This window comes from Trichomycterus rosablanca, chromosome 2, assembly GCF_030014385.1.
Source record: "Trichomycterus rosablanca isolate fTriRos1 chromosome 2, fTriRos1.hap1, whole genome shotgun sequence".
Lineage (NCBI taxonomy): Eukaryota > Metazoa > Chordata > Actinopteri > Siluriformes > Trichomycteridae > Trichomycterus > Trichomycterus rosablanca.
Window position 1 is genome coordinate 22,925,582 of NC_085989.1, and position 19,355 is coordinate 22,944,936.

The window sequence follows — 19,355 nt, forward strand, 5'->3', positions numbered from 1 at the left end:
ACCACGGCTGCCCAAATCACGGCAGAATTAAATGTGCACCTCAACTCTCCTGTTTCCACCAGAACTGTCCGTCGGGAGCTCCACAGGGTCAATATACACGGCCGGGCTGCTATAGCCAAACCTTTGGTCACTCGTGCCAATGCCAAACGTCGGTTTCAATGGTGCAAGGAGCGCAAATCTTGGGCTGTGGACAATGTGAAACATGTATTGTTCTCTGATGAGTCCACCTTTACTGTTTTCCCCACATCCGGGAGAGTTACGGTGTGGAGAAGCCCCAAAGAAGCGTACCACCCAGACTGTTGCATGCCCAAAGTGAAGCATGGGGGTGGATCAGTGATGGTTTGGGCTGCCATATCATGGCATTCCCTTGGCCCAATACTTGTGCTAGATGGGCGCGTCACTGCCAAGGACTACCGAACCATTCTGGAGGACCATGTGCATCCAATGGCGGTGCCGTGTATCAGGATGACAATGCACCAATACACACAGCAAGACTGGTGAAAGATTGGTTTGATGAACATGAAAGTGAAGTTGAACATCTCCCATGGCCTGCACAGTCACCAGATCTAAATATTATTGAGCCACTTTGGGGTGTTTTGGAGAAGCGAGTCAGAAAACGTTTTCCTCCACCAGCATCACGTGATGATGTGACCTGGCCACTATCCTGCAAGAAGAATGGCTTAAAATCCCTCTGACCACTGTGCAGGACTTGTATATGTCATTTCCAAGACGAATTGACGCTGTATTGGCCGCAAAAGGAGGCCCTACACCATACTAATAAATTATTGTGGTCTACAACCAGGTGTTTCAGTTATTTTGTCCAACCCCTGTATGTACTAATGTAATGCAAACAAATAATTGGTTCATTAGTTTTTTTCCCCCCTGTTACTTCATATCATTATTAATGTTACCCTAATGAAAGTGTTGTGTACACAAATAAAACACAAACTTTTTTAGGAAAAACATAACTTTTTGTCTGCCAGAAAAAACATTACATAATTTGTAATTACCTATTTTTAATAATGAACATGAGAAAAGGCTGAATTTTAATACTTAAATTTAAAATAAGGAGGTTAAATTAAAAATATTAAAAAGTAAAAAATAACCACCTTGTTTATCCTGGCACACGTGATATGAACACAATGAAAACCACACACGTTTACAAAAATAAATAAAAAAGGAATAAAGGATCTATTTTTCCTTGATGCACATAAAATAAAGAACGTAAAATCTGGTAAACATAAAAAAAATGCAAAAAATATACAAATGTACTTGACATATGTAATTTTTGAATATAGTAAATAAAACGTTACAAAATGTGTGCAATGTGAATGAGATCAAATGTAAACTTTAAAAACTTTGAAAATTAAATGTACCTCAGAGTACCTAATGTCAAAACTATATAGTAGCATATCCTTAGTAATGTGGCATGCTGTAGCGGGGGTTATGTCTTTGTACCGCTTGGATATTTTGTCATATGGTACCTCCAAAATATTTAACATTGGATTGTAGAAACATGTTAACACATCTGAAAACTGTTAATCTCCTAACTTATTCCATTCACGTGATCCAATGTAAGCAAAACAAATTTACCTACAAAAATTCAGTATTTGTCACACAGTTCCCAACCTCTTTGACTTTTGGAGAGCCTTATTAGGTCATTAGTTTTTATTTGTTTTACATTTGAACAATATGTTTGAAAGCTTGAATGCAGGCTTATTTTCTCTCGCAAGAATGTCTCTCACAGGCCATTTTCAGTAGTTGCTTCTTAGACTTGTTTTGTCTTTACTGTCCTACAGTGTTGACATTTAACACCTTTCCTCCCCTCTCTATAGCCTTTAAGAAACAATGCATTGTGCTGTCTTTGACCATCACAAAAGGGGAGGGGGTGAAAAAGTAAATCACAATGCTTGGGTGCAGACACATTCCTCAAAAGAAAGCACTGCTTGCTAGATAAAATTAGTACTTTCAGTATTCCTACACACATTATTAGATGTTTTTTTTCTTGAAAACTGCTCAGGTTTTTAACTCTACAGTTGCTGACTAGGATTGGTAATTTGCTGGTATAGTTTTAGCATTTGTTTTTGGATAGGTGTTGCATGAAAGAAGACATTTCCCCTTCTTTGGAATTCTGGCAGAACTGCCCAAATTCCTTGGACTGTTTGGTGGATTTTTATAGTTTCTTTCCTTGCTGACTTGACTAGGCTAGTTTTTTCTCACATGATATTAAAATTTAATTGTTTTGTGTTTCTTTAAGGGCCAATCGCTAAGCTGACCAGGTAGTTTTTGAAGGTTTGCCAATATTAGAAAACAGTTCTAACTTTATCAGAATCAGACTTGTTTGCCAAGTATGTTCACACACAAGTTATTTGGTTTTGGCAATTAGTGTATAGTGTAGTATGATTTAATACACAACATACAAGCAATATATTATATTATATGTAAAAGAACACCTGAATTAAGTTGAACTTAGTGTAATTCATATTGTATTTGGTTTAACATGTGGTCCTAGGCATGAGGCAGCTGTAAGTAATTTTATTAAGACTAAAAGGAAATCCTGAAAAGCCCACACTTCAGTTTTGTTCCCTCTGCAAACCCCTTTTTGTATTTATTCTTGAAGCAAACACTGTTTCAGAGATAAAGAAGGTCATTATGGAAATGATTAATAATTAGAAGCTAAAAATCATGTAATATTTGGTTTTACATGTACTTTCAGTTTTATCTAACTTTAGTGCTGATGTCTGCTGTCGTATGCTTTCTGCTGCACCCTACCGTGTCCAAAGGATTGGGGATTAATGGGGTGATTTCGTACTGTCTGTTAATATTGTTATGTTAATGTATTGTTATGTTAATGTACAAGAAGGGGTGGATGCAGCTATGCAAGAATGTTAAGCCATGGTTACCAAAACAGTCTTGTTTAACGTACACACGCTTACAAAACAAGAAGTACAGTATGTTTTTTAGCTCTAAAATAGGGTATGTAAAGCACTGGGATTTGCTTGTTGCTTCTAAACAGCTGTGTTTACCTTAATGTGCTTGCCAGATGATGCTGTATGTGACCTAGACCTATAAAACCGACACTGCACTTAGATAAATAGCATGTGGTTGTAACAAACATTATGTCTTTAAACTTTATTACTTAATACATCTGGTATACATAGTTGACTGAATACCAGTTTTATCGTTTTCCGTTTGGCTGATTAGCACAAGTTAGGTCTAATATTATAAACATTTGGTGATACAATAGGAGTTAGATTTGCGAGGGGATAGAAAACTTTGATTACATGTTGCAGACTTAATCTTTTGTTTATATGTATTAAATAATAGATTTTTCCATGCCTCTTGTTTAATGAGGGCATAGGGACTGGTGGGCACTACAAGTGTGCACATGCTTCCTGTGTGCACATCTGTAATTATCACACTACACAGTGTTAGCCTTTGTAAGGAATTGCCTGGAGATCTGTTAACAATGTTTTCACAAAGTGTTATGTCTGACCTATATTTATTTTGGTTTTGAAATAATAATTTTTTCTTAATTGCTTTTTCATTTTGATATCAAGCTGTTTTCCTAATTAAACAGTCATGATTTACCAGATATTGGCTATTGGTATTATGCAGTGGTAGCTTAGCGATTAAGATACTAGACTGGTAATCAAAAGGTTATCACTTCAGCAGTGAAAATGCTTCAGCGCTAAAATACGCTCGCACACCAGAGCTGGGATTTCGAATACATCCTATCGAATCTCAGCTCTGCCATCCGGCTGGGCTGGGCAGCTATATGAACAATGGATCTCATAACTGATGCAATTACGACCTCTGCTGGCTGATTGATGGCATCTGCACAGCGTAGAGGAATAATGCTGATCAGGGTGTGGCTCTTCGTGCACAGGGCTGATTCGCGTATGAACTCAGCTGGTGCAGGTGAAAAAATGCAGTCGGCTGCTGCTCACGTGTTGGAGGGGGCGGGGCGTGTGTCAGTTTGCTGTCCTCAATCAGGGGCGGGAGTCAGCACCAGTAGAGAGGAAGCATAACACAATTGGGTAAAAATTGGACAAGCTAAAAAGCTGTTTGCTTTTCTTTTTGAAAGGCTGGTTGGTATGAAGTTAAAGCTTGGTTTTAAAGTAAAAGAAGACAAACGAATTTATATTTGTGGTTTTGGGGCTATTGTTTGTTTGACAGTAGCAAACTGTTCTGATTAGTTATCTTTGAATCTCGTTTTTATCTTTAGAATTTTGTGACCCTACTCTTGTGACAAACAAACCCTGTGCTTAATTGTACTTGTAAGGCTTTTTTGTCTGATGAGGCTCAGATTAAACTTAGTTTTGACTAGCCAAAAATGACCATTAGCCTCTGATTGAATGGCAGTTTAAAAAAAGGCTTACTGTAGCTTTAAACTGTTGAGTAGTGGGGGAATACTGCATATTCAGTAAGGAGCGTGGGTCTGTTTAAAATTCCCTCAGTATTTCAGCGTCACGTGCGGCGTGCATACCTACATATTTTTCTTCTTGTTTTCTTTCTCGCTCTGTCTGTTCTCCCCACCTCTGTCTCTTTTGACTGCCTTGCTCTCTTCATCCCACACACAGTCATGGCAGGTCCCAGGGAGTCTGTTCATGTTCATGGCCATGTAGGCATTTGAAACTTGTGGCCCCTCTAACATTCCTCTGTATGATGTGCAGTTTAGCTGGGTATGAGGTGGGGGTGGGTTTACACGTGTTACTCTGTAGTCTAGCGCAGTGTGATATGGGGAAAATCTGATGTTTTTTTTTATTTTTATTTTTTTATATTTGTGCAAACTGTGTTTAAAACATTATGCTTGTGCTTTTTTAAGCAGATGCTTTTTAAAAAGAACCTTCTTTTTTGTTGGTAGTGCTCCTTTCTTAGGGGTTTAAAAAACACAAGTTGGTTTGCTAGCTGCATGGAATCATTGGACACCTAGTCATACTAATAAACAAGACGTTATTGTAATTTTTCTGCCCACACTATTTAGTGCAGCACTAAACAGTGTTAGCCTGTCTTACTCAAGCAGACACGCATGCAGAACAAAATGCTCTAGTGTTTAATTTAAATGCTGGAAGGAATGGGATTAGCCACACTGTGATGTAGTCCTGATATTTTTGCTCTACATTTTGACAGTTTAATGTATTAGGACATATGTGATGTGTGTTGCATTTTAAAATTTGTGTGATGTTACCACCCCTACTCTTGTGGCACATACTCTCCAGTCTTTTAGGGAATTCCATTCTAAGTTTATTTTAAAGACCAAGTGCTGCATCTTTGTCTGTGTGTTTGTGGGGAAAATACTGTTTAGCAGCAGTAACGTTGTAGTATGCCAGTACTGGTGAGTTAATTCTGATCAGGGTTGCAGCTGGCCTGGTTCCACTTGAAAACTCTGTGTGTAAGGCAGGAAAACCCTGAACAGGGTGCCAATACATGCCACACACACCCCATCAAATTACTTGTTGTTAAAACTACCAAAGTACAACAGTACTTTTCTGATTCATGTGTTGAAAAGGCTACACGTTGATTTAAAAATAGTTCATTGGTTAATTTAGATGCAAAGAAATTAGAATTGTTCATAAAGATTTATTATCCATGCACCTCTGCTTTCAGTTATTCTAAATCAGCCTCCATAATAGTTTATGCAAGTTAAAATTGTTTTGCTTGCATGGAAAGCATGAACATGCATACACAGGACAGCACAAAAACAAAATAAAAATGATAGCCGTATTGGAAAAAGAAGCTGATTTACTTAAGACAGAGAGACATGCATGCAGTTTTTTGGCACACAAACTTAATGTAAGTAGTGTGATACATCTTGTGTTTGCTTGATTTGGTTGCTACAGTGTTGCAAAGGACTTCTTGACTACTCAGATAATCATAGCTTAGAAGGTGATATTTGTTGAAAAAGAATGGAGAAAATTACAGTGCACCATCCTGCTGGTTTTATTTATTCTTTATCAATCGCTTCACCCACACAACTTGCTGTGCCACTGTACCCTGCCTTATTTTTAGCATTAAGCCAATTACTTGCAAGAAAAAGAGAAGGCAGAGATATAGATGTTATTTGCTATGTGGTAAGGTTTATTACAATAGTCAAAACTGACAGATCAGAACTAGATTTTAAGAAGATTGAAATGCTGTGCATCTTAAGTCAGACAGCTAATTTCTACAATTTCCAGTACATGTAGAGAAACACAGCAGTAAAGGAAAGTGAGATTTCATATATGAAGCACTCCTCAAAGTCAGGAATTTGTATTTATCTAAAAAAAACAGAACACACACACACACACACACACACACACACACACACACACACACACACACACACACACACACACCTATATGTGCTATGGCTCTGGATCTGTAACCTGAATATTGGTTATTTGTAAATAGACAATTGAAATTAGTACTTATGTCTTGACTTTAATTCTTTAGTTTAAAGTGATTTATAATTTTTCTTGAATTGAATTTTACCACTAAATTGCTGGGTTGATATTTTGCTCTATTGGCTTGTCTGCAGAGCAACATGGAGAGCATATTTGACATCAGTTTAGTAAACATGCTAAAAAAAAGCCATTCTTGCTGTCTCTATTTTACTTCTTATCAAACATTTTCCTGCCAAAAAGCAAAAGGAAAGTTATAACCTTTTGTAACAGGATGGTAAAAACAACAGAAGAGGACTCTAATTCTGGGCCCAAATGCTGAAGCAGCATAAACAAAACTAATCAACTCGTACTTTTTATTGATTGTAAATGTTGAATACCGTCATTTAGCATGTACAAAATTTGCATCCCTTATTGTGTGTTAGACTAGAATTTGTTTAAATACCCTGACTATTTACAATATTTTGTGGGGTCAGTTTTGGCGCTGTTGTGGCGGTGGCATGCTGTGCCGGCTGCAGCTTTGTAGGGACTGCAGAAACAAAGAAATGTTCACATTTCAAACTGTCTGAGAGGCAAGTCAAGAGTCTTGCCATGCAGACACTATCTTGGTTTAGATTACTGGTCAGCACACCGAGGTCATACTGACTCCTTCAGGGTCACTTCTTTGTCTCAGTAGGACGTGTGTGCATAAAAGCAGATTCTTGCAAAAAAGCTGTGTTGTGGTGTTATACACACCTAAACACCTTGGCTTACTTTTTCTTTAAGAACACACCTTCGACTAACACACACCCCAATAGACACAAATGCAGACACCCACACCTCTCTCAACTAAAAGAAAAAAAGCTAACAAAAAGTGAAAGGAAAAATAATATTTGAATCTTCTTTTTTCACCATACATTTTTCTTTTTCTTTCATGTTTTCTTTCTTAATAATCTTAACTTTTTAAACTGTGATTGGGGCTGGTAGTCTAGCCAAAAACCTCATGGTGTACATATAATATAACAGGGTATTAAAATGTAATAATGTAAATTTAAATAAAAAAACTGAATCGTATTCTGTCATGTTTAACTGTCTTTTCAAGTGGGGCATCAATTACAAATTCTGTCCAGTCTCTAACTTCTGCATTCGGTAATTATAAGCGGAGGTAATACGCTTTTGTAACTACTTAAAATGTCAACCACCAGCTCTTCTAATACTAGCGCAAGGTTGTTGAGAACTGTTGCAGTTCGACCCTAGTGAACGAGAGCTTATTTTCAGTTTAGTACTAAAAATGACAAAAGCACATCTCCAGTGCTTTTTGCTATTGGTTTTCCCATAGCCCTTGATGGGATGGAATGTGATGTCTGCGCTAGAATTCAGTAAAACACGCACAGGAAGGCTCATCTAACAAGACTGATTATGATATTTGTAGTGCACAGATAATTTATGGCTTATTTAGTGCACTCTTCTTGGTATTGCGAAGTGCATGAGCACAAGCTATTGCCGTTATGAGTAACGAAATGTCAGTCTGCATTGAGGTGGCAGAGCCCTGTGATTAACACGCATCACACTGGTCTCAGGATGTCCTTTTTACTCAGACTGTATGACTAAACACATTGCAATGGTGTGTGCTCACAGTTTGCTGCTGTATTTCTTCAGCCTTGTGCTGCTTTTCCCCTCATCTTCCGTTTCCTCTAAGGTGTGTCTCTCTTCCATTCTGTGACCTGGTGCTACAGCACAGGCTGGGTACCTCAGCTGAAAAAGTTTTCTGTGGGGAACACGCAGGATCCAGAGTACAAGCTGGCCTGTCCGACCTATTGTCTCAGCTTGAGAAAATGACATGTCTTCTCATGCATGCAACAATGCACAGCACTTAAGTTGACTCCCTCTGGGCAATGCTTACTTGGTGCTGCTGCATGTGATGTTTTGAACCACTGTTAGTCACTCTTAAGCATAATGTACATCCATTCAATTATTTTCAAAAATAAGATTAGAAGAAAAATAAGAGCTAGAAGTGTAGTAGTCCACCCTTATTCTTGGGGTATACAGTCTAAGAATTCCTGTGGTTCCTGTGGATGTCTGAAATTTAATGTAATGCTTTTTTCCTTATACTGTACATACACATATAAACAAAAGTGTCAGAACACACCTCTTTATCACTGAATTCAGATGTTAAATTCAGTCCTATTACTATGGGTCTAACTGTGGGTAGCACATACAGTGTGGATATGCAGGACAAAGATGATTCATGTCCTGAGCAGGATGACGCAAGATTATTTCAACATGCTATTTACAGTAACACACAATTTAAAACTTGGTTTAATATATTTGAACCTTGGGTAACTAAATTACTGTAAACAAATCTGTTGATAAGAGGGTTCTACTGTAGATGTTGCAACAGTTCTGGATGGATATTCAGCTTTGGATTTAACCCAAAGTTTCTTCTTGCCATGGACTGTTAAACTCGTTTTGATCATTGAATTTCTGTTCCCATAACTAAAACTGACTATATAAGACATGTAAGGGCTCTGAGGAAAATACGAGATGAGTGGTGTGATGGAAGCTTAGTCAGTCTGGCAGCTCTCCCCTGCAGTAGGCTCTTACTTGATTTGACCCTATGATACAAGTACAGCAGCAGTGCATCGATGCAGTTGCTGAGTGATGAGGTTGCAGCCCAGTGTAGCCAGCATACCTGCCTTATCTCTGCTCTGTCTACATAGATAGAACAAACAGCTGCTTTGCTCATCTGATGAGGCAAAAAGAAGAGGAATTTAATGTATTTCAACAAAACAAAGTGACCAAGCAGCTACAATGCTTACCTGTACAGAAACATGTAAAGTGCATTTCCTCATCATTTTATTAAAGTTCGGGAAGGTGATCAGGCTTTAAAAGTTTAGTCATATTATGACCGACAGTGTTTAGATGTTGCGTGCGGGGCAGTGGCCATTGTTGCTCAGTCAATGAGACTCAGCAGGTTTTTCAGCATGTTTAGAAATGAACCATTAGTCATGTAGTCAGAGCTTCCCAATGGCAAAATGCTGGCCCATTGATGAGCAACAGTCAATGTCTGTGTGTGAGGAAAAACGCTTTGAGGGAGGTGTAATATGACATTAATAACAGCTTGTGATTTTTAGGGATTAACGTACATGAGGGATTTGTCTGACAAGGCCAGTTTAACAGCTGACTAATCAGTTAATGAGGTGTTTGTAACTGGTTTCATGGAAATATTAGAAACTTTTCTACCTGACTATGGTTGATGATGATTGTTTTTATACAGTATAAATAATGTTCATGTTTTTAAAAACAAAAGGCCAAGTGGTCTGGCAATAAAGTCTGGTGCTAGAATGATCTGGGGCTGTGTCTTTATCAAGGGAAGGGGGGCATGTACACACAATGTATGTGTTTTTGTGTCCGAGTTAAAAAGAAAAATGTCATAGATACTGCTAGATACTGCATAGATAAATGTTGCAGTTTGGATAGCATTAACTTCAGGCCAGTGTTTAAATATTTTGGGTTATTAACAGATACCAAATTTATTCTATATTTATGTGTGATAACATTCTGTCTGTAAAAATATAGTATATTGTGTAGGGCTCCAGATCAATACAAATTTTGATTACATTTTGATTTGACTAGGGGGCACATTTTCATAATTACTTATTTGGTCAGTGACAGTTTATTCTAACACACCAATTTCTAAGCATTGCTTTTCTGAACTGTCCTTTCACAAACTGGGTATGCACAAAAATTTTAGCCAAGATAAAACATTATTTATTACATTTCTATTTGTTTTTATCCAATGAACCCCAAATGTTTTCTTTTTTCTACTTTTGTGCACTATATTGAAGTACTGTACAATAATAATAGCTTATAGATGTTTCTAAAATATATCGTCTGCATTTATGTTTATTTTTATGTTTTGCGTCAATAGGGATAGAAGTTCAAACTAAAGTTAAATATGTAAGATAAATGTGCCCTTGTCTAGTATTACTTCCTTAATTTCATGCAAGTTCCTGTTAACTCCTAATGGCCTTTTATATTTCATGTTTTTGACATGTACACACATTCAAAACATTAGGACCAACCACCTAATATGCTGTTACAACAGCTCTGACCTGTCGAAACATGGACTCCACAAGACATCTGAAAGAGTCCTGTGGTATCTGATACCAGTACATCACCAGCGAGTTCTTTAGCCTCTGTGCATTGCAAGATGGATTGTCCTGTGTACATCCTAGTGCTGCTTCTTCTGGCCAGCTATATAGTCTTGGAGAGAACATTTTGACTGGCCTTCAATCGTGCTGTAAAGTACACGGGAGTGTCGTGACGCATTCACCAAGATTAAAATTGTCTGCACTTTGAGCCACAGTAGCCCCTCTGTTGTTCTTTACAAGACGCCATAGCCTTTGTGTCCTCTGGCATCAATGAGTCTTGGCTGACTAGCATCCTGTCTGCAATTTGTGGCTTGTCCCTCCTCAGACCACTGTCTGTGGGTACTGACCATGGCTTTCTGTGAGCACACTTGCTGTTTCTGAGATTAATTAAATCAACCCACTTGTCTGGCCATATGGGTCTGGCCTTTATTGAACCTACTCAGTACTTTTTTTATATAGATATGAACATAAATATTAAGACGAGAACTAGTTCAGCATTTTAAACAATTATTTTAATGAAAGTTAGAAGCTTTGAAGCCATTACAGCTACATATGTTAAGAAATCTTAGCTACTCTAATTTTTAGTTAATATAACTAGACTAGCAGTGTAAACTTTAAATTGGGGCATGAAGCTAAATGTTTAAATCTTGTTTGTTTAAAAAAAAAAAACGTTTTACACAGCCGCATGTTCATCTAAGTGCAGCGTTTGATATCCTTAATACTGACAGGTAGGCACCTGTTTTCAGGTGTGTAATTTCAGCACGACAGCACTTGGGCAACGTGTGCTTCACATGCACTAACAGCTTGTTGAATTTCAGCTTGGTCAAATTTCATCAGAGTACCGCAGTTCTCCTAGTGGTGCTTAGCTGTGTTAGAGATTTTTGGCTGTGCTCTTTATTTAACTATTAACCATCCACTGTTGGAATGAATTTAAATGAACCTTTAATTAAACATAATGACTTTTAGCTGCTTTGTTATTAATCAGTTACATTCCTAGATTGATAAATAAATAAGTAGTATTGGCTAACTAAAGCACTATAATATATTGTTACTGGAGTTGTAGGCAGATTTTTGGTATTGGTACAATAAGTGGAGTGATGTTTTAGTCTCGATCAAATAGGCCTGGTCTAGAGCAAAAGGCAATATAAATTGTGCTGCTGTTGTAAATAGTATAAGTGTACAGTGTATCACAAAAGTGAGTACACCCCTCACATTTCTGCAAATATTTCATTATATCTTTTCATGGGACAACACTATAGACATGAAACTTGGATATAACTTAGAGTAGTCAGTGTACAACTTGTATAGCAGTGTAGATTTACTGTCTTCTGAAAATAACTCAACACACAGCCATTAATGTCTAAATAGCTGGCAACATAAGTGAGTACACCCCACAGTGAACATGTCCAAATTGTGCCCAAATGTGTCGTTGTCCCTCCCTGGTGTCATGTGTCAAGGTCCCAGGTGTAAATGGGGAGCAGGGCTGTTAAATTTGGTGTTTTGGGTACAAATCTCTCATACTTGCCACTGGATATTCAACATGGCACCTCATGGCAAAGAAATCTCTGAGGATGTGAGAAATAGAATTGTTGCTCTCCACAAAGATGGCCTGGGCTATAAGAAGATTGCTAACACCCTGAAACTGAGCTACAGCATGGTGGCCAAGGTCATACAGCGGTTTTCCAGGACAGGTTCCACTCGGAACAGGTTTCGCCAGGGTCGACCAAAGAAGTTGAGTCCATGTGTTCGGCGTCATATCCAGAGGTTGGCTTTAAAAAATAGACACATGAGTGCTGCCAGCATTGCTGCAGAGGTTGAAGACGTGGGAGGTCAGCCTGTCAGTGCTCAGACCATACGCCACACACTGCATCAACTCGGTCTGCATGGTCGTCATCCCAGAAGGAAGCTGACGCACAAGAAAGCCTGCAAACAGTTTGCTGAAGACAAGCAGTCCAAGAACATGGATTACTGGAATGCCCTGTGGTCTGACGAGACCAAGATAAACTTGTTTGGCTCAGATGGTGTCCAGCATGTGTGGCGGCGCCCTGGTGAGAAGTACCAAGACAACTGTATCTTGCCTACAGTCAAGCATGGTGGTGGTAGCATCATGGTCTTGGGCTGCATGAGTGTTGCTGGCACTGGGGAGCTGCAGTTCATTGAGGGAAACATGAATTCCAACATGTACTGTGACATTCTGAAACAGAGCATGATCCCCTCCCTTCGAAAACTGGGCCTCATGGCAGTTTTCCAATAGGATAACGACCCCAAACACAACCTCCAAGATGACAACTGCCTTGCTGAGGAAGCTGAAGGTAAAGGTGATGGACTAAACCCAATTGAGCACTTGTGGCGCATCCTCAAGTGGAAGGTGGAGGAGTTCAAGGTGTCTAACATCCACCAGCTCCGTGATGTCATCATGGAGGAGTGGAAGAGGATTCCAGTAGCAACCTGTGCAGCTCTGGTGAATTCCATGCCCAGGAGGGTTAAGGCAGTGCTGGATAATAATGGTGGTCACACAAAATATTGACACTTTGGGCACAATTTGGACATGTTCACTGTGGGGTGTACTCACTTATGTTGCCAGCTATTTAGACATTAATGGCTGTGTGTTGAGTTATTTTCAGAAGACAGTAAATCTACACTGCTATACAAGTTGTACACTGACTACTCTAAGTTATATCCAAGTTTCATGTCTATAGTGTTGTCCCATGAAAAGATATAATGAAATATTTGCAGAAATGTGAGGGGTGTACTCACTTTTGTGATACACTGTATTGATCACTAGATTTTTATTTCAATTCCGTTTCTAAACCAGGTCTCTTTTGATTGGTTAAATTTAAAGTCTCTTTTCAAAAAGGCCTAAAGAAAGCACACGGCTAAGAATTTTAAGACAGCCCGCAGTCCTTTAAAGACACAATAGACGTGTAATACCCTATGCTTTGCTTGTACATGTTCTATTTGTTGGGTTTGCTATGTGTGCATGCGTGTGTGTGCATTAGGGTAAAGCTGACTCTACAAACATGTTGTCTTTGGTTTGCAACTTGCTTACTAAAAATATGGCGGTAAAGCTGTAAGAGCCTTTTTTAGGGTCCCAGTTGCAGTCTGTTCTGCTTGGGCTAAAAGCATGTTTAAAGGAATGTTGCCAGATGTTGGAGGGGTACTGGGCAATCTCTCATGCCTTAATGTGTGTAGGTTAGATAAAAACACTGATTTAGGTTTTAGGTTTCGTGCTTTTGTTTAACCAGTAAAAAAGAATTCCATTTCTGCCAGACGGTGTTTCCCTTCTTTAAGCTCAGTGAAATCTAAATAGGAAGAGAGTTCTATTAAAATTAATACAACTTTGGGAAATGCTGGAAAATATTTTTTGTTGTACTGTGCACCTTCTTTTTTCCAAGGTGTATGAACTGCCTACCATATGGATATGAGTTTTTTCTTTTTATTGAACTGAATTGATTATTACTTATGGGGAAAGTGTCAGAGAAAGCAATGAGAGGCATGTAAATGTTCAAAAGCCAAAAACTAAATGTCAATGAACTGTATTAACAGTAACTGTTTACATTACAAATCTCTCTAAATATAATAAACACTGATCACAACTAAACATATTCTGATAGAATGCCCCTAATACACCAAAAAGAGACAACTACACATACCTGGAACTATTAAAGAAACCCTTACCCAAGAAATTACAAGAACAGTCCTTAACTTTCTTGCAGCTATAAAAACTGAAGAATAAAATTGATTGAAATAGAAATAATCAACAAACTGTTTAAAAACATAACTCTATGTAATAAATGACAAAGTAATGTGTTAAACACGTTGTTGAAACTTAAACAAATAAATCTCGCTAAACATTCTTTATGGGTGGGCCAATATTTCTTAATTGATTAAGAACCTCTGGTTAAAATCTTTGTGCTGCTACTGTCTCCATGGCTACAGATGTTTTTACAAATGTCAGATTTAGAAAATTGCTGACATATTTGCCTTAATATTTTGAAACGGCAAACTTGTGTATTTTTTGGCATTTCCTACTGACTGCTTCAGCCCTCAGGTGAAGCTTAGCTTAATCATAATAGTGGACTTTGATCTCCAGTTCATTACTTATGCAGTGCAGCTCTTCCAGTTAATCCTGGTTGCCTGAGTAACCATTATTCTATGTTGCTAGACCACTGGGTAGCCATGAGCAATAGAAAGTGGGAATCCTTTTTTTTTTCTTAAGTATAATTTTTTGGTCTTTCCTTCCCCCATGTATTCTGATCTAATGAGGTGTTCCCTGCTGTGAGTGCTATGAAAGATGGAGTAGGTGGAGGTGGGTGGTGTCAGGCTCGAAGCAACCTTTACTGTAAGAAACTGCTGCTGTTTACCATGTAGACCTCCTCCTCCCCCCTCTTTAGCTCAGCTGTACCTTATTCATGTCCGGAGCATCATTTTTAGGTCATTTTTCTGACCTAAAGCCAAGACCTTCCAATTAACGGCCACTGTTGTTGCATTAATATTCCTTGGCAGCACAGCCTTGCACACAGTCAAGCTCTTTATTTAAATCACAAGAATTGTTTATTTGTTGTGCTGTACGTCTGTAATGTCAGATGGGAGCAGTGGTGAACAGTATCCGCTAGAGATGGGACGATCGATCGGCTATGAATCGGTATCGGCCGATTTTTAATCAAAATATGCTATCGGCGATCGGCCGATATCTCCTAAAAGTAGCCGATCCGATCGTGTGATATATAAAGACCATGTTAAGTTAACAGCTCAGTGGATTGATCCAGACGCCAACCATCACATCACCATTCATCAACCATCGTACAGAAACCACAGTGAAAGCTCTTCATGACCTAAAATAACATCATTAACGTTGTGCATCATACATACGATGTAATTTTGCTGATTGTAATATTTACTTTAAAAAGATAATTCAACCCGGTCACATCTGAGTCGATTCTATCAGCACGTTATATAAACTCCTGGTTCACTTTGGTAAATCGTAAGCGGTTCTTACTTGTGATGTAGATGAGAACAGAAAACGTTACAGAGCCAATCAGAGGCAAAAGTTTATTCATTACCAAATTCGTTAGTTCAGGATCATCTGCTGAACTTTTAGCTCCTTAGACGGAACGAGTCTGAGTCGGTTACAGATCTGTGGTAATAGCAGTTTAATTAAGCTTTTTAATGAAGCTTTTTAATGTAAGAGAGTCACACAGAATGTTCTGTAGTAGCTGGTGTTTATTTAAAACCACGACATTTAGTTAATAACAGTAAACACTGAGAGATAACTGAGAAGAGAAACTTACGCTTGGCGAAAAATGAATCGACTCATGAATCAATTAATCACTTATAGCGATACTGTGAACAAAGCGTATCTTCTAAGGGCACACACGCGCGCGCGCTGCTCCGGTTTATCTTCACTGTGAGGCTCTTTTTAAGTTTATTTATTTTATTTACTGCTAAACCACCCCAACCCCCCCTCCCCCGATCGCAATCGGCTATCGGCCGATGTCCCTGAAAGGAGATCGCAGATCGGAATCGGTGCCAAAAACCCCGATCGGCACATCTCTAGTATCCGCCATTACTCTGTGTCTGCTATATTTTAACTCTGTGTCTGCTCTATTTTGTTCAACTATGTCAACTCTTCATGCGCGTGCCTTCTCTTTCATCAATTATAATGCTTGGGAAAGTGATTATCAAGTGATACTACACCCCCCCCCCCCCCCCCCCCATTTTCTCCCCTAATCTAGTCATATCCAATTACCCTTATTGCGTTATGCCTCACCTCTACCGATACAACCCTCCGACACGTGTGCAGTACCGACTGCACAAGGCGAGTTCATATGCGGATCAGCCTTGTGCATGAATAGACACACCCTGATCGGCATTGTTCCCCAACTCTGCGCAGGCGCCATCAGTCAGCCAGCAGAGGTTGCAAGTACACCAGTACACCAGTAACGAGGAACCCTGGTCTGGCTTACCCACCCTGTGAACAACAGCCAATCCTTGTTCATGTAGCCGCCCAGCACAGCCGGATGGCATAGCTGAGATTCGATATGATGTATTCGAGATCCCAGCTCTGGTGTGCTAGTGTGTTTTACCGCTGCGCCACCTGAGCGGCTCTAGCAATTTGTATATTTAATAAAATTCTTATCAATAGCCAGTTTGATTAGGACAATAGCTAAACAGTTGGGCGATACAGGAATTTATACAGGAATTCCTTTTGCTTTATGTTGACATTTACAGCATTTAGCAGACACTTTTATCCAAACTGACTTGTGACTTAATACAATCCAACCAACCGAGGGTTAAGGTCCTTACTCAACGGCCCAACTGTGGCAACCTGACTGTCCGGCCTTGAACCACGTCCTAGCCTAATCCCAGTACCTGCTGTCTGCATGACATTTAGAAAATCACATCTAAATGTAATTAAATTATTAGTGTACATGTAAATGCACCCAGTGTAATTGTAGCTCTGAGGTTATTTTTCAAGCACTAATCTGTCATGTCCAGTTTTAGCAGATTTAAGCAAGGCTCTACATTTTCAGTATATAACTGCAACGTGCAATATGGTTCATTAAGGGCTAAGGTCGAGGCCTTAGACTTCCTTGCCATTTTGACGCTTGAGAAACAATAACTGAGTCAGGTTCATGTGTGTTAGTGGGACAGGGTGGTGTGAACATTTTATTAGCTAAAGTATTGTAGTGTCATCTGTTCTGTGTGATACATGTTTTTGTGGATATAAGTAAAATAAGTTAGTGGTAATGATAAATCTTTTTGGCAGGAGATACTGTTTATATGTTTGTGTATTTACACATTGTTGGAATGACCTCCACTGTTCACTGGTGCATTTTCTTAGTGTCAGCGCTATTTCAGCACCGTGACAAAGGCAGTTTCTCATAGTGTGTTGACACCGATTCATACAAAAACTAACTAATTCTTGCAGGTCTTGTGGTCTGCAGTAAGAAAACCATTGTCCTAAATCTTTTACATAAACTTTATAGCAAAACATAACCATAATGCTGTCTGTTAGGGCTATTTCAGTTTCTTTTCTTAACAGCTCAGTTCAGAGTTTTGATTTAGAGCGATGCCACAGACCTCTCTCTCTATCCAGCTGTGATAGTGCCATTGTCAGGTGCATCCCCTCGGTGAAGAACATGCTGTAATAGTAATTATTTAAACCAAACATGCTTGTTGATTCTAAGCACACTGGACTGCAAGTATATATTTATAATATTTCAACTAATGTCCCAGTATAGTTGCAGATCAGAGTAGCTTTTAAATGTCTGTGCGCTAATGGACTGCTAGCTATTTTTTGATGCTGAACTTGTTCTGGTAATTTGTATGTTCTTGTTACTGTTTGATAGTCACATTTAGATTGAAAGCTGCGTTGGCTTAAAGCTTATAAATGTGTTGTGAATATTTTGATCAGTTACTACTATTGGCTGTTAACATTTAACCTCTGACTGATGATTGCCTTTTGATGAAAGGATTTGAAAATGTTAAATCCCTAGTATTAACCTTAGTGCTTATATTTCATCCAACAGTACTGCTGAACAGTGCACTTTGCAACTAGCTTCTGCAGAACATGCTGGGGCTGAAACGCTGTAGTCATCAAGCTGACAAACTAGACAAACATTGATAGATTTATTTAGTCTTGCTTGTGTCAAACAAGTGAATTTCAGTTCTATTGTCAAAATGTTGATTTTCTTACCCTTTATTTACAAATCATCACTTTTCTTCAGTTGGGGCGGGCATTCAAAACTGTCACCTGCAATAAAATAAGATGATCTTAAACACTGTTAAACCCCATATTTAGTCTTCTGATTTATCAATGTTCTTTTTAGATACTGTCGAGATATGACCTCTTGGACATAAGTTACTGATCATGACAGACCCTGCCATTGTCTTGTTTGAATGTTTAAATTTTTTGTCTTTTGGTGTGTAATAGATTAAATTGCTTAAATTGCAATTTATTTTAGGAAATTCACGCCCCTCTGTTTTTCTTTTAGTGTTATGTGCCAAGAACCTTGCCAAGAAAGACTTTTTCAGTAAGTATATTTTCTTGTTTTTAGTTTAGTTTCATGGATGGTATGTAACTAATGCAGCTAATGTATGTTTTTTGCTATTTTGTTTGCTACATTCTTAAGCATGTCTTACTGCTTTACTCACTTGTTCAGCTAATTTTATTTTCGTTAATCATACTTTATAACTTTCAAATTCATAATTTATTCACTTCAGATTCACACACATTTTTTGACATTTGTATTTTGAAATATAAATATTATTGAATAGTCTGCCATCAGACTTCAGAAATTTGTAAGAGTATCTATAATTATTGTATGCTATGTACGTGTCTACATTCTGTCGGTTTTAGATTTAGTTCAGTTAGAATATAAACCTGTTTTTTTACTGTCAGTGGTTGTTGTATGTATCTATCTATAAACAAATAGTAGGAAAGTAAGCATTTACAAGTGTTTGAGAAATATGTAATATATACCCTATTGTTTTTTTTTTAATTGGACACAATTTGATCTTTAGTTAAGCAGTGTGTATGTTTAAAAATCAGACTTGGCAACCATTAATTTAAAGAATATATATATTGTTGACATTTCAAGAAGACAAGAACTCCAAACATAAAGCCAAAATAACTACTTTGTCTTGCACGGCCTAGCCAATCTCTTGACTTAAATTCCATTAAAAAATTTTGCAAAGCCTTCAGAAGTGACCCTTGTAACCTTCTTGAGAAATATGCCTAAGTCAGTTGTTCAAACTTCAACCACAGTGCTGCAATTAATGTATTATTTCTGCTGAAGACATCTTAAAGCTGTAAATGCAAACAGTTTGCACCAAA

At 38.3% G+C, this 19,355-nt stretch overlaps 1 protein-coding gene across 2 annotated transcripts in view; it reads left to right on the top strand.

Moving 5' to 3' along the window:
* The window catches only part of smurf1 (SMAD specific E3 ubiquitin protein ligase 1), a 43,872-nt gene that overhangs the window by 5,150 nt on the left and 19,367 nt on the right, over positions 1–19,355 (top strand). For both annotated transcript variants that reach the window (XM_063012677.1, XM_063012685.1), the window contains exon 2: positions 18,514–18,552. In XM_063012677.1, coding sequence (XP_062868747.1) covers positions 18,514–18,552 — 39 coding nt within the window. The remainder of the gene's footprint in view (positions 1–18,513; positions 18,553–19,355) is intronic.